The sequence below is a fragment of the Macrobrachium rosenbergii genome, chromosome 10 (genome assembly GCF_040412425.1).
Source record: "Macrobrachium rosenbergii isolate ZJJX-2024 chromosome 10, ASM4041242v1, whole genome shotgun sequence".
Taxonomy (NCBI): Eukaryota; Metazoa; Arthropoda; class Malacostraca; order Decapoda; family Palaemonidae; genus Macrobrachium; species Macrobrachium rosenbergii.
The window spans coordinates 13,015,302-13,032,297 of NC_089750.1; the positions used below are offsets into that span (position 1 = coordinate 13,015,302).

Here is a 16,996-nt window from a genome sequence, read left to right on the forward strand (position 1 = left end):
CTAATCATCGCCACCCCTTTACGAGCTAAATAAATTAACTCTGCGGTCTGGTTAAACTACTTCGCAATAATAATGAGAACTCAGACCAAGGCATTTTCATTTTGCATATTTATATAGGGACTAGTGAAGGAGGCTGGCCCTGGGCTGGATGACAGGAAGTTCAAACAAAGAGAGTCAGTTTCCCCATGGACTACCTATAACAGACAAAAATATTTGGATACACATTGCATTATTATTATCTTTATCATTACTGTTTTTTGTTGTGTTCTATGTTTTTCTTCCACTGACAGACTGGCCATCATCCGTGTTTCTAAGAACATCAAATACACTGAAAGATATTGTTAGCCTTAATCCCATCCCCAGAAAATGACCAAAGAAGTTATATGCAGAGTGTCTGCATAAACTTCAAAGATAGTCATCTATTAATACAGTATTCTGTACTGCCAACCCCAGAAATGCTTAACTAGACTGATGAAAAGATTATTATTATTATTATTATTATTATTATTATTATTATTATTATTATTATTATTGTTGTTGTTGTTGTTGTTGTTGTTGTTTCTCTAATCAATAAACACCACATATAAACAAAAAGCAAAAGTCTTAGTAATAAAAGCAAACAACTCACAATGACAGTGTTATTCATCATACCATTTATATAAAATGGTGCTCGCTACAAAACAAAAATATCCTACTAAAATTACATAAAAATAAAAAGCTTCCAACAGTGCTATGAAAAACTTGCGTGAGAAACAAATTTTCCTAGGAAACTACTTGAACATTCATTCCTACAGTCCTAAGCGCATCCAACAAACAGTAAGTTCACAACACTATTAGTGAGAGATGTACTCTGATGGACTACAAATCTGGCTGGAGTGATTTAAGGACTGAAATATCATGCACACACACACACATCACTTCAGGATTTATAAAAGAGGTATTCAATTATTTACCTCAATACCATATATCAACATGGCAAGTGCATCTCTCCACAACAGTGTCAAACTGTCCAGTTAGATGTACACTTGTTAATAAAAGACTGTAGGGATGAATGTTAGGCTTCCCTTATAAGACACAAAATGCGTGACAAAATACAATCAAAAGCCATAAAAGCTTGACATCTAGGTACTATTACAATACTATTCATACCGTGTACTTAAAACCCTAGTAGGTCTAACTTCTCTTTTTCAGTACTATTCAGATGAAACCCTGTAAATAAAAAAGTAAGATGGCAGAGGTTTAAACAGGCATGCGGTGCAAGGAAGAGGCTTTACTTGGTGTGGTGATCTAGAGGAAACAGTTACAATTCTATAATAAAATGGTTGTCAATAAGACTAGAATTATACATCAGTGTGCTTCCTTAAACATGACTTTAAGCAAATGAAATCAAAGCTATCAAATGCATGGAAATATTTCCCCTCATAGTAAATTATTTTCAGAGAACACTGAACTACTGTTTCTGCTCCATCTTCTTTGAACCAAACTTTGTACATGACAAGGCTATCTCGAATGAAAGACAAATATAAACACAAGTGACATTTAGGGTCTTGCTCAAAATATGACAATGCCTGTTCTGCTACTACTCACTCATGTTGTGTTCAAATTTTTTTTACAAAAATTCCTGGTCCTGTACCAAACTAAATATTCCAATACAGTATGTTATCTTCAAGATAGATTTTTAACATTTCTGTGATAAGGTAATGCACAATCTGTAACTGCTTCATACAGAAAAATCTACTACTATTAAACACTAGAAAATTAGGAAAATACTGTAATGCTAAGCAAACCAGTTTCCTTTTAATTACTGCCAGCTTTATAACATTATCCTTTTAATTACTGCCAGCTTTATAACATTAAAAAATCTTAAGACTTCAAACAGATGCACATCTAAAGTTATAAATAATAGCCGTACATAACTTAAATAACTGACCATTTTCTCAAGTGATGATAACAGATTACTATTATGTAATTTGGCTCCATAATTTAATTAAAAACCTACCATATTTGCCAGCCTATAAGACACATCCCAGTTTTACAAGGGCAACTTTTGGGAAAATGTATATATATTTTATACAATCTACAATGTATATCTCACTAACTCTATGATATCTATAACAGTAATCCATACCCTTCAAACATAAGCTAACTTAGCAGTATTCCACAGCTGACCCTACAATAATGCATCCTGTGGGAATACATCAATCCAGTTGGGGATGTGTGCACCGTTTACCCTTAATATACAAAGAAATCTTATTCAACTAAAAGGATCCCTTCTCTTTTGTAAGAATGAATTTATAAGGAAAATACTGTCAAGTTCCTATTTAATGATGAACAGCATATTCCTCTAAACAAAGATGAATTTCTTTTATTCATATGCCTTTTTACAACACCAAACATGTACCTACAGGCAAGATGTACAAGATCTGATCTGAATTGGATGAAAATTTTATCTTACAAAGCTTAATACTGTACGCTTATGTTTCAGTGGGAACTTAATGCATTAGATGTTTGGAACTCAATGCACTGAATGTTGGTTTATTGTGCACAAAAATGCTTAAAGCAGATCATTCATATTTTACAACAATACAGTAGTCAGCCACAACATCAATCATGATAATCCTTTCAGTGACAGCTTTTCTGCCTTTTCAGAGTTGCCTATAAAACTAAAAGAACTGCTTACTGTGCCTGCTAAAATAATCAAGCACACCCAGAGAAACAGTCTTGCAAAGCTTTGTGCTACTGGATCATCTAGCTGAATTATTATACAACTACATCAGTCTTCTTCTGGCCTCTTATAAAATAGATGGAGTATATCTTTTTACTAATGTTGTAATACAAATTATCAAATCAACAGTCATTAAGTGAAGAGAGGGTGTAAATGAAATAACCTACACCCATAAAACTAACAATTACTTTATGTCTGCTATAACACTGCTAAATATTTTACATATCACAGTCCGACCTCTTAAAACTGGCACTCTTGGGACCAGGCCACTGCCAGGCCACAGAATACTCTGGATGTCAGAAATCACCACTAAAAAACCCATGTTAACAAAGTCTTGCCAGCTCATTCCACATCCATATCAAAAGTAGAACAAAGCTTATAAATAATCACTATCATTCGTTAAGTTTAGTTCCTTATGGAAATTCTAGCCTGCTCCTTAAACATTTCCCAGGAAATGCTTACACTTTCGCTATGTCAGAGCTTAAACTACTTTATAAGCACACTGCTGAATGCTGATCTGGCACCTTTCAATGCTTTTCAACACTTCAAAATTTTCCATTGTTCATTTTCAGCAAAAAGTAAAAATCTGCTGCTTTTGTTTTTTTTGTAGAGAGAGAGAGAGAGAGAGAGAGAGAGAGAGAGAGAGAGAGAGAGAGAGAGAGAGAGAGAGAGAGAGAGAGAGAGAGAGAGAGAGAGAGAGAGAGAGAGAGAGAGAGAGAGAGAGAGAGAGAGAGAGAGAGAGAGAGAGAGAGAGAGAGAGAGAGAGAGAGAGAGAGAGTATTTGCCCCAGGTTAGGATGTTACACAACAGATATCCATTTGCAAAAGTCAAATAATACTATTGTATTAAGAATAATCAGATTTTTAATAAAACTGATTTTTATGTACTGTGTGCAATTATATTTCATACATTACTGTCATATTATAATTTATGGACATACTTATCATGCACCATTTGCATCCTGGTTACTTTTACATTCTTAAAATCATCAGCTGATTGCATTTTATTAACATGATCACAGCCATTATTTGCTAAATGAAAAGGATTTAAGATTCATTTTTTGTAAATTATCAAAGCTGGGTTTTAAAATGCAACTTCATTTATAAAAAAAATGCAGTAAATTAAAGGAAATAAAGGTGTGATTTCACTAGTTACAGATGCTTTTGCCTCTTCCAAAACGTTTTGTGGCCTGCACATTATTCGTTTCTTCAGCCACAGCTACAACCGTAAATTTAATGGCACAGAAAGCCTGCCTAGTGTAATCTACTGAAAATATATCTCCAATATAAATGAGGTATATGATGAAATATGATAAATTTTTAAGTAATTTGTATTTTTCCTAAAATTCACACCTATTTTTACATAGGGGATTTACTTTCAGCACAGGCTGGAGCCGGCCGTTTAACTAAAAACAATATGGACATTGGTAGTTGAAATCATGTTTTTGGATGAAATTTTAATGATCACATAATACATGAGATAAACAACACACAAGTATATATGCAAATTACAGTTCATTTGCATGCTGTATAGTTTTAAGTTTCAAAGAATGTCTTCATTGGAAATACACAGTGCTTGTGTATTTACAGAGCAAACTTTAGTTCCGAAATAAAAAAAAATCCAAACCCTGAAACGTGTAGTGCCACCCTTATAGCCACTCAAGAACTAGTGGCAGCCGATTCAAAAGTCCAGGATCATGGGAGTTGCCAGACCATAAAGTGCTTGAATTAATAGATATATTGTGCTGTATCACTGTATTATTATTACTATTAATAAAACCTGCATGCCTGTGTAGGACTACAGTACAGCCAAGCACATATCCTGACTGAGTAGCTAAAGTTCTTGTGCCTTCAGCATGATTTGAAGCAAGGTAATTTTTGTATAATTTACTTTCAAGGGTCTTATAGGCCACTAAATACAGTAAATCGCTCATATGGATGAGACAAAGAATTTATTCTCAATGGGACAAACTATCTAATTCATATACATACACCCAAATTTGTTTTAACAAAAAGGGTGATGAGATGGGCAACCTAATACCTTATTACCCAAAAATAACAAGAAAAATTTTTTAAAACTGAAAGACTTTCCTCTAAAAGGAAGTGTCAGACCTGCCTTTTGAAAGATGGGAGAATACTGAAATTATGGAAATATAACAGAGAGAGGGAAGGCCAGTGTATAAACCTTCAATGAATATCTATTTGCCAAAGATTAGATACATGCTGTCACAGACTTACCTGAAAGGCATCAATAACTTTCAGCAAATACAGACCAACAAAAATATTAAATACGCATATACCATCACACATATTTCTTACTCACACAATAGAGTAATTGAAATATGACACTTACTTACACAACAGAGTAATCGAAATTTGACACTTACTCACACAACAGAGTAATCGAAATATGACACTAAGATAAAAATTAAATAATAAAATGACAAACATACTGTATTACAGAATATTTCTCTTATACTTTAGGAATTTTTAACCTCTAAAAATATATAAAAGAAAATGGAGTCAAAATGTGTGTAATTACCACAAATGCTGAGGAAAAAATCCTCTAACATGGAATACTGTACATATTCATCATACTGTATATTTCCTTGTATAAGACAGCCTTTCAATCCTAAAATTCACCCCTAAAAATTGGGAGCCGTCTTAAACTACCATTCTAAAATTCAAACCTTGAATTCTAAGTGATGTTTATCGGTCGGCTAGCCTCGGCCTCGGTGCGATAACCACCGACATATATGAAAAGACTCACATTATGAAATAAACTGATAATAAAGGTAATAAAGCCATTTTTACCTTATATATTATTGGCATATCTTCATAATAAATAGCCTATTCGAGTAATAATTTCATATCACTGAAATCAACTTTTATCTAAGTGAGCCAAGCTGAGAAAATGTAAACATCGAGTTATGGTTGCACTCACAGCAACCTTTATCTGTCAGTAGCCTTTCAGAAATTTTAATGGTATGTAATTATGGTAGTAATAACATTAAGGTAACATAATACTCATTTTTCATTAAAGGTTTCTCATACTTATCACAAGATTCATCACATATGCCATCATCATAGGGATTCCATTCTGGTTCTGGTGAGGTGGCTTCGGCTTCGTCATCGCTATCGTACAGATCATCATCTTCGGTACCTTCCATGACATTAGAGATACCAAATTTTTAAAATGATTTTATAACTCTTTCTACTTTAACTTTCCCCAGGGAACATCAAGTGAGACAGCACGCATAGCTGTTTGTAACTGTTTAGAACAATTCAGTCATACGAACGATAATTATGTACGATAATTATTGTACATTATTGTATTGCTGTTAGGGGTTGTTTGTCATTGGTAATGAAACGTAAACAAAACAATGGTTTCCCTTTTAGGCGACATGTGTAGGAAAAACAATATAGAATCAGCTTTGTTATTTTGTTCATTTTGAATTTCTAAGAATACAGTAGGTAAAACAGCATTTGTAATAACATCACCTTTACATAACCAGTATTTCATAAGATACCTGTTGTTGCAAAATCTAGCCTATTCACAGATGGTTTGGTAATTTAGCAGTCGTCTTATACTACTGATGTGGGATAAATTCATGAAAATTTGCCATAATTTTTTACCTTGTCTTATCTAAAGGTTGTCTTGTACATGGAATTACGGTATGCATTCCCTTCAAGAAGAATATAAAGATATCTACTAAAATATGAACACAACTAAGTAGCAAGCCTTTTACTAAAACAATAAAAGCATTATTTCTTTAGACAGTTTAACAATGATGTAAAAATCTTTGGACAGCTTTAAGAATACAATGTAAAAAAAATATTGTACTGAATATCACAGAAATGGCTGGTAGCTGAAAATTTCTCCTACCTTTCATCACTTGTGTCTTATTGACAACCTTTAAAATACACCAGAGACTAACATAAATCACATAAGATTGCCTGTGAAGACATACTGTATTTACAATATACTGTGACTAGAAGGTAAAACACTAAATTGGGTATGCCGATCAAATAACAAAAGCCAGATAAGGTAAATACAGTGCAAAAAGTGAAGACTTTATCTGACAATCCAAAAGATCTGTAGTACTGCTTAAACTTTATCATCCCAATACAGGGTACAACACTGCTCTACTCTTGGAGCATGCCATGCAGCTACAAGGAAACCACTGTTAACTTATTATTACTTACTGCTGCAATCTTTCCTTGAGAGATGGAACACTGAAATATAGGAGTGATAGTTAGTAGTCCCTATTAGTTGTTTTAAATTTGATTGGCCTTCCTAATGATCCTCAAGGTAGAATCCATCATCAGCAAATAAGATGTGACCCATATTATATATTTCTATTTAAATTGCATGATGGAAATTATTAATAAAGTATCCAATAACATTAAAAAACATTACACCAAATATTTTCCCTACCACATAAATCTTAGTTTGGTGACAACAGATACTACCTTGGAATCCTCTATGTACTGTAAGTCTAGTTAGAAATATTTCCAATCCTTTGGCATTCAGTTTAATCATCTTAGACCTAGAATTAGTTCTCCAAGCATACCTTAATAGTATTAGGTTATAATAAGCATAAAATCTTTCTCTATTCTATTAACCAATTCAAGGCAGTAGTGGTCAAAACAATTCCTCTCAGTCCAGCTATAATGCCACTATTTTACAATTACAGTATGTAGAACTGAAACCAAAATCCAACTTTTAGAATGTGAAGTTAATAATTTTTACTATAAACACAGGCAAAACATTAAAACTGCAGGCAATTTTGTTAAAAGCTGTAACCACCTATTACAATGGCCCTGCCACCCTGCAAAACTTTTTAAGTATCAGTCAACTTAAAAAGCATACAGATTCACTCTAGATAACTACATAATATGTTTATCTAAACAACATGACTCTGACAAGGCATGAGAGAACAAATGACCCAACTAGCAATTACAAAAAGTACTGTAAATACCTGAAATAGAAAATCTATTTCATGAATAAGAACCTACCACTTTACTAATACCATAAGTCAGAAGGAGAAATCAGGCCATGAATCCCATTGCCACTAGCAAATAGTACTACTGTACAGGTAGCCGTCGAGTTACAATGGGTAGGTTCTTACATGCATGTTGGAAGTCGTATCTTGACGTAAATCAGCCGACCATGGTTTTATCACCATGAATATATTTTTATACAGAAACTTTCTTATACTTTGCAATAATGCATTATAATCATTTGTTTTACTTCCAATTCAGAAAATTCCCTTACCAAGAATTATACTTACCAAGCACTGCATCATTCATATTGTACTGTAGAGTGTAGACTAAACTCTTAGTAAGCTCTTTTTAAGGAATTTATCGAAGTTATCATTAATCTTCTGTTTTATTGTGATCATTGACTTCCCATTTAGCCTTGTAATATCCTGGAAACCTCATGTATGTAACTTACCCTGTGTTCATGAGGCTTAACTCTAGTAAAACGAAAATACTATTGATTGGCAGATCATGTACAAATTTCCCTCCCCAACCTTTCATTTAAAGTGGATGGAACATCGAAAATGAGTCTGAAGCTTTAACTATTCTAGGTGTAACTTTTGACTCACATCTAACTTTTGAGAAACATCTAATGAAAAATTTCAGCAAATACCACACGAAAGTTAGGTATTGTTCGTAAGGCCTCGTATATTTATAACAGTGATAAAATCAGTGCAAACTGTTTTAGCTCATTTGTACTTCTTTAACTGGAATACTGTTCTCTGGTATGGATGTCTGCATCTACCAGAGATTAATCTCTTTTAGTGGTTCATGGTGGTAGGTTTCTGTTTCTTAATAGTGGCAGTTATGAATATGGACCACTGATGGATGGTTTCTTGTTTGTCGCTTTTTCATAAGTTTGTTTCAACAGAGATCCTTCACGCTCACAATTGATCCCTGATCCCCTTTATCTGCTGAGAGCAACCAGATTTGCTGAACAGCACCACCAATCTGCAGTAAATGTGCCTCGCTGTCAAACCTCTCAGTTCCAGAGGTCTTTTATTCCTCACACTGTTGGACTGTGGAACAGACTCCCAGAGGATGTCATGCAATTGGCACTTCAGAAGTTCACGCACAAATGCAATGCATTACTACCCTAATGCTATTCTTCTTGCATTTTAATACATTTTGATCTCGTTTCACTAATTAACTTTTGAATTCATCTCAATGTTTTGTAAGTTGCCCCATGTTTACATCCAAGCTTCATGTGCTTCAATCATAAGCCAGTGATAATTACACACAAAATGAAATCAGCTTAACCTTATTTCGGTTGACTCTGATGAACATCACACCTTGGTAATTCAGTATTGGAAAATACTTCACAATACTGAGGACTCCTGCCTACTCCCAGTTCTAGATTCGTGGCTTCACCTATTCGCGGACTTTTCTGTGGAATGCATATCCACATTATTTGTGGAAAATTCACCTATTCATGGAGTTTTTCACTGAGAAATATTCAATAATTACTATATTTTCATATTATTTTCATGACTAAATTCATTTTTCATGATAAAACTTTACAAAAGCAGGTATAAGCATTTTCAGAGGGGTTTTTTGTGTTTGAACTATCACAATAGGCAGTTACAGTATAAGCATTTTTAGATGGGTGTCAAGTATTCGCAGATTTTAGCTATTCTTGGGGAGTTGTGGTACGCATCGCACATGAATCCCAGGTCAACTGTAGCTGATTTTTAGTTTTAACTCAACCTATTTCCATTCATCATAAAGTTACAAAATGTTTTTACAATGTTTACGTATCACGAGCGGGGCACATGTATTTGGTGTTTACGTTTTCACATATACTCTGGATTTTTTAAAAGTTTATTCTATAAATGGTTACTACATACATTCTCAAACTGTAGTCCCTATCCCCACCGAATACCAGGGGACTGATTGTAGCCATTTATGGCCCATTCAAGTGATAGGAATGTTTTCGTGCAAAATTCGTTCAAATATTTTGGTTCAAAATAACAGTAATCATATGAGCTGATCCAGAGTTTCTTATGTAATCATTGGGGATTAAAAGAGCCCTGCCATCCCTTAACATTAAGAATAAAAAATAAGGATAAAGCATATTACCTTACACAATGCTAGAATGTACAAGATTTGGCATGAATGTTTAACAGTTCCTTCAAAGTCACGAGCAAAATTTATTTTAATATGGAAATTTCATTACACTACATTTAAAATTGATTGCCATTTCTCAACTACCATGCCAGTAGTAACCTACAGTAACATCAATAGCACAAAAACTACCTGTATTTCACAGAAGTCTTACCTTTTAGCATCACACTTTAAACAAGTGGATCACGAAAGACAATCCACTTGTATGCCTGATAAAACCATCCATGGATTATAAAACTCTTTATACAGGGCTACCAAATGTATGGACAAAATTGCCTGCATTTAAAACATCCTGGTTAAACTACCCACAGATTATAAAACAAAACTTTATACAGTATTACCAACTGTCTGGACAAAATTGCCTGCATTTAAAACACCCTGAATAAAACATCCTTAGATTACAAAAAAAAACTTTATACAGTATTATCAACTGTATGGGCAAAATTGCCTGCATTTAAAACAAATGCAGGACTATTTCTATGCAAAATGATCAACACCAATGCTTAAACCAGTGCAAAATTACTTCAAAATTGATACACTTTTCATTTCATTCACAGGGCCTCTGGCAAAAAACAAACATGGAAAATCCTTCGGTCTAGTACTAAGAGAAAATTTGACTATGCCATCTTATTTACATCTTATTTACATTTCAACATGTAATGTTACAAGAAATTACTCAGTTGTCTATCATCTTGCCACATGTTATTTCTGTTAAGAAAATTATTCTGTCAGTGACATCTTTTTCTTCTTTTTTTTTTTTAGTGCAGTCTGGAAGTTATCATTTTCTTAAGAAAAGAAGAGAGCAGTGGGATGGTACAATAAATCCATCAGAAAAAATAAATCCCCTTAGCATAATTATTAATGAAATAAAAGCAAATACCTGTAGTGCAAAATACACTTACTCTGCAATACGTAAGCCTCTGCAATTACTTAAGCCAGCCAGTGGGAAGCCCTTTCTAGAGTCGACACTTAACTTGATCCTACGTTGGTTAGCTGACTTAGCAGGTAATTCTGAAACATTACATAATTTAACATAAAAATACATTAAACTGTAAATCTATTTTAGAAAATAAGGGCTCTAAACTGTATTCTACTTTCAGCCTAAAACCACAAACCACAGCTACCTCAACCTAAAGTGAAGGCATCTAATCACTTGACATAAGTGAACTATTACTCAGTAAACGATTAAGTAATACATGAAATTGTTTGGATATTCAATGTCAAAGATAAACCCAGTTTACAAATAACTCTATCAGTATGATCCCCAATACCTACCTGTGCAACATCTCATCTACTGACAGCATTCTTTTCAACTTCATATCAAGTCACTCTCAAACATTTATTATTACTGCTCTTGTATCTAGCATGCTGTCATGAAGTTTTCTAACTAACTTCCAGCTTTGCAGTTTTATTCCTTTCTAAAATTATTCCTAGCTTCTGATTTACAGTTGATGACACACAACCTCTTCTTCAACTTTATTTCAAAAAGTTTTTATATCGGTTCTGTCTTTTGGGCTTATTTTCCTCCATTTCATTACTGATTCACCTAATATACTCCTCTCCTATTCATAACCAAATCATTGACTTAATACTCCATGCCCTTGTATAATCTATGCCCTTTCTATATTTCTCTCCCAAGGCTTGTCACATGCTTGCCCTCAGTCTATGATGACATTCTTCTTTCCCTTGGCCAACATCGGACATTTTCTAAATTCAACACAGAATATGGTAAATTTCATGCACTGACTACAGTTTTTCCTTTTCCTTCCAATGCAACTCATTAAGTCACTTCAAAATTCAACATTATTATTATATTGATTATTGGAATGCTGAAACAATTTTACAGATTAATAAAATCTATGACAACAAAATACAAGTTTGATACTCCTGTTCCACCCTGTTGTTCAGGATTCTTTGAGTTTTGTCAAGCACTTTGAGTTACACAGTCAAGGCTCTTACTCATGTGTAATTTTTTGTTATTTTTCTTATAAGCTCATTACTCATAATTAGCCCATTTTGTGGTCAACAAAACCCAAGACACTGGCAGTCATGGCAGTCATTCTTTGAGTCAGATGACCAATTACTGAGTTAACATTCTTAACTGAAGATTGGCTTGCAGGATCTGTTCTTAAGGCTAAATTAAACCTTATCTAATACATCGCAACTCCTTAATATAGTAATTCAATAACTGGATAACCAGAAAATGCTGGAAATGTTGAAAAAAATTTCCTTCAGGGATTAGTTTCCAATACTTAATGAGCATTGTTGGATGAAAATTGAGGTCATAAAATTGGTTTCATTTTTAGTGATATCTGAAGTTCATTTGTGTATGGATTGGGTAACATGGGTTACTCATCAAATATCCAGGATCAGACTGATATAACCTATTTAAGGACATAATAAAATTACCACACTGCAAAGTTCTTTTTGGAAAGGATGCCACAACCGAACAGTTGATTCAATCTGTTTCAATTTGTTACTATCAGATTCATTACTCCACAATGCCTTCCATTTATTAACGATTTTGGGTCTCAGAGATAGCAGCAAATCACTGAGAGATAAAAGTACATTTGAACTAGTCTTAGCGACTGCAGCTTTGGCAGCTTTATCAGCACCCTAATTACCACTAATGCCTTAAATGTACATGGATTCAACATTAGTTGTGAGGATCTAGTGGGGTTGGGAGGTTGGAATTGTATTTTTATAAGTAATTGGTTTATATGAGAAATTAATTGTTCCCATAATTAATTTGTTTCATGACAAACCCATTACAGAACTGCACTCATAAACCCCTAGTGGGGTAGGGAGGTTGGAATTGTATTTTTATAAGTAATTGGTTTATATGAAAAATTAATTGTTCCCATAATTAATTTGTTTCATGACAAACTCATTACAGAACTGCACTCATAAACCCAATGCAAGAGGAAGTGATAAATCCACAAAATCCCTAGAATTGGCTGACAGAAAATAATAGGATCTGTCTGCTAGTTCTTGGAATTAAGATTAGCAATGGAACCCTGGCTCTTATAACAAAAAGGAGCTGTGTTCATCGAAGAGAAACCCCAATAACAGAGTAATTCCATGAGGCTTGTTTTTTGGTACTCTGAATTATTAAGCCCGCCTAGCACTTCAGATCTGACAGCTAATGTGTATAGGGAGTCCCTTACTGCCATAAGGTACATGTGAGAGTGAATAAAGTAGCAGAGGACAGTTCTCTCCCATTATTTAATGCATAAAAAGAATATAACACTAAAATAGTCTACATCTTCAAGAATGCCATAATGGGTTCATGAAAAGATGTCTATGGTAATGATGACAATGAATCTGTACAACCTGAAAACCATATTCAAGGCAAATATAACCATCCTTGTGTCACTTGATTATTATTTATAAAGTTTGTTTGGTATCTCCTTATGTCTGGCACTAAAACCAAACTGATATCAAGAATATACCAGAAAGATAACCAGTCTGCACCAGTGAAAAATCATATTTCTTGTTTCTTAATAATCCCTTCACTAAGGAAAGTCTGGATTATCTCTCCTACAGTTCTTGATTCTCTGAAAATACATACAAATTGCTTTAAGTAAAGGATGCTTTGACAAAGCAAAGGAGGTCTGTTTGTCTTTGGCATAGGCCAGGAGAGATGGAATGGCTAAGGACTCAGAAGATTGGTCCTGGCTACCCAGGTTTTGTGGGTTAGCAGTTTTTCAATAAAAACATCTGTAAAAGGCAGACCCATTTTATTTCCATTCTTTGGTAAATCCACCTTTTTGGAGGGTAATCTGCTGAATCATCTCAAGACACAAATTCAAGAAAGACCATCTTCAATGTTAGATACCCTACAATAGCCCATATCCAAAGGTTCATATGGAACTTAGCAAGACTTCTGAGGACCAACAAAAGGTTCTATCTACAGGATTTTATCATCACCAGAGGAGCCTCCTTCTTAGGTGCAAACATAATCTTGTATATTCCATAGAAGATCCCACTTCAAGTCCATGAAGTTGAAATGACAAAGTAAGTGCATAAACAGCTTCTTCTGTCATCTTCAGAAAATGAACAAATAGGAATCAGAGGAATGGTGTCAATGACTGGATCAATACTCTTTTTACTATACCAACCCTAGAAAATGTTACCTATTACCTGGTAGAGACTATGGGTACAAACCCTGCAAGGCTTAGAAATTGCTTTGGCTGTCTTTGCTGAAAAACCTCTGCCTATGAAGCCCTGCTATGTAACTGCAAGAATGAAGTTTTAACATTTCTGGATTCCAGTGGAACTGATGGAAGAGAGGTTGGCATAGGAGATTCTCCCATCAGAACTCTCTCCTCAGGAGGGCTACCAGAAGTGACAGATGTCAGCAAACATTCTCACAATGACCAAAGAAATGCTGCTAAAAATTTGAAGATCCCAGAAGCTCCTGATCTCGTCTAACACAGCTCTCAATCATGCCAACCAGCATCAAAACAAATTTCCAAGCAGTATCATGAATGCATCAGAGCATCTACCTTCCAAGCTATTGGATCTGGAGGACCTGAGCAATTATCTGGAAATTTGTAACTTCCCAAGTCACAAATAAATCCTCCAAGGGGGTGTCATCCAGCTTTGCACACATCACACATTCCAAAGCAAGAAATTTATTCTTCCTGCTAAGATTGTCCACTACCACACTGTTTTTGCCTGGAGCAAAGGCAAACCTGGAGTTGATCTGCAATTCACTGCCCTATGCCTCTGCAATTCACTGCCCTATGCCTAAGTTAAAATTGTGACTACCAGATGGCTGGAGGCTCTATGATTTTGTGCACCTTTGACCAGAGGTATGTTATCAAGATTGTACTGTTTGCCAATATTTTAAATAGCCTGCCGCTCACATGAAAGTCAAAGACTGCACACCTAGATAACATGATTCTAGCTATAATCAATTTCTTATGTTGGCCTTTTTCTAAGGGAAGTCCAGCAAATGGGCTCCTCACCATTACACTGACATGAATAGCAGAAAAGACAAATAACAAAAGATAGGTGGATTGACTTAACAATAATATAACAGGTTTCTCTGTACTAAGGAAAAAATATCTAAAAATACAGTGAGGAGTAAGGGAGAGAACAGAAGGCTTACATCTCAAACAGCACTAACTAGATAATCTAATATCATATCAGGTATATACTTGATAAGGAAATCCTACAGTTAACAGTGAATCAAATGAATAATAAGTTCTGAAAACATACTAGAAAAATACAAAATCACCACAATGCTAAGTATGAAGAGACAATGATTGCAAAACGTTACACCTAACTAACCCAATACTTAAAAAACCCTCTTCACTGCCTACCATTCACTACAAAGGGAAAACCCTGTGTCCATCAGTTGTTCTGCCTAAAAAAAAAAACTGTGAAAGCTACAGTATTTAGTAATGGTATGAGCATACAACAACAAATTGAAGGAATGAATTGGATAAAACAATCAAATCATTTGGCAACACTGAAAAATCATTAGCAAAAATGTCTGGGGATTTCACATGAGCAGTAAACTGCCTCAGACACAGAGAGAGACAAATACCTGCTAGAGACTTGGAGGATCTATATACACGAGCTCAGGGCTACTACCTGACATCTGTTTCCCGTCTTTAAATTAACATGAACTGGCATGTGTGGGAATCAGTTAACCGCAAAATGGGATAATTATGGTTAATGGGTTTGTCATGAAACAAAAGCAGCTCATCTTTCCATTTTTGATCAATAATTGCTTATGAAAATAAAAATATACAATGTCTTTCAAGATTCCCAAAATAAAACCTATAGGACTTTCATTTATGGTTACCAGTACAACTAAGGGTAAACAAACCCAATTTAAATAGCTGTTTAAACTAATGAAAACATGATTAGCCAAGGGTCTGTTTCACATGGAAAAAGCTAATTATTATTATTAACAGGCCTGTATAAAAACTTGTTTTATTGTAAAATCACTCACTGCATTACTGAAAATCTTTCTTTTGTGAATACCTGACATAAGCTCAGCCTGCATGATCTGATCCTCTTCACATATATGTAGAGCACACTAAACAGATGGGACATGCTTCCATGTCCTCTCTATAAAGTTGTCCCTGATAAGATTTTTAAAAGGTGCTGCTATGCTGTTCTGCCTGCCAGGGTCCTGAAGCTTCACCACAAAAATCAAAAGTGAAGACTTACCATAACCATATTGAGAACCATCTAGTGCAGATTTATATAGGAAATGAGCCTATGCGATTCCATTCCTTGTCTTTATGATAAGAATGCTAAAATAAAAGCAGTTGTCAAAGTAATAACCTTAAGGAACAAATGCCATATGGTTTATACAACTCCCTTCAAGGCTCAACATAACTGGGCAAAGGTTGACTTTAAGGTTTAATTTCCAGGTTAAGCATCTACTCATAATTTCAACAACAAGCCTATTGGTAGAAAGAATTCATGACACACAATCATTTGTTGCATGGTATCTAAGAGTCACATTTATTAAAATGAAAATATTGTAGCGGCAAAAAATAGAGAGAGGTTCCTACGTTAATGCCAATCACAAGAGATGGCCCTATTAACATGATACAAATTAACAGTGATTCAACCCCAAGGGCTGGAAATCCTGCCTGAAGCTGCTAATGACATGCTTCTCTATCACAGGGAAAACCAGATAACTGCCAGTAATGAAGAATCAGCACCAGGAAGATTCTTTATAAGCACCAATAAGTTGGTGAATCACTCATTTTAGGGCCACAATAGTGCCACAAAGAATATCAGCTCCTAACTGTTCAATTGATACATGAGGCCAACTATCTTCCAAACTTACAGAAAGTAGAGGCAAACAAAACAATACACTCTTATTTTTCTTGTCAAGTCAAAGACAAAACTACAATATCTATTTCCATGTCTTTCATAACTCTACATAACAATGAATATCAAATCACCTTGAAGATAAATAAAGGTGGAAGATGACAGCAGGGATGAAATGTAGTCAGAATACTCATCCACCATATCTGGCTCTACCCAAACATGCACAGAGTAATGTTTGACAATCCCATGGAAAAATTTGTCATGGATAGGTTTCAACTACTGATAATCACCTATTCACATG

The 16,996-nt window shown here is 34.6% G+C and overlaps 1 protein-coding gene across 2 annotated transcripts in view; it reads right to left on the reverse strand.

Moving 5' to 3' along the window:
• LIMK1 (LIM domain kinase 1) overlaps window positions 1-16,996 on the reverse strand; it is a 100,284-nt gene that overhangs the window by 51,444 nt on the left and 31,844 nt on the right. The window contains exons 6-7 of one of the 2 annotated variants that reach the window (XM_067109877.1): window positions 10,794-10,902; window positions 6,931-6,960 (exon numbers count right to left, since the gene is read on the reverse strand). In XM_067109877.1, coding sequence (XP_066965978.1) covers window positions 6,931-6,960; window positions 10,794-10,902 — 139 coding nt within the window. The remainder of the gene's footprint in view (window positions 1-6,930; window positions 6,961-10,793; window positions 10,903-16,996) is intronic. The other variant, XM_067109879.1, reaches the window with a different exon arrangement.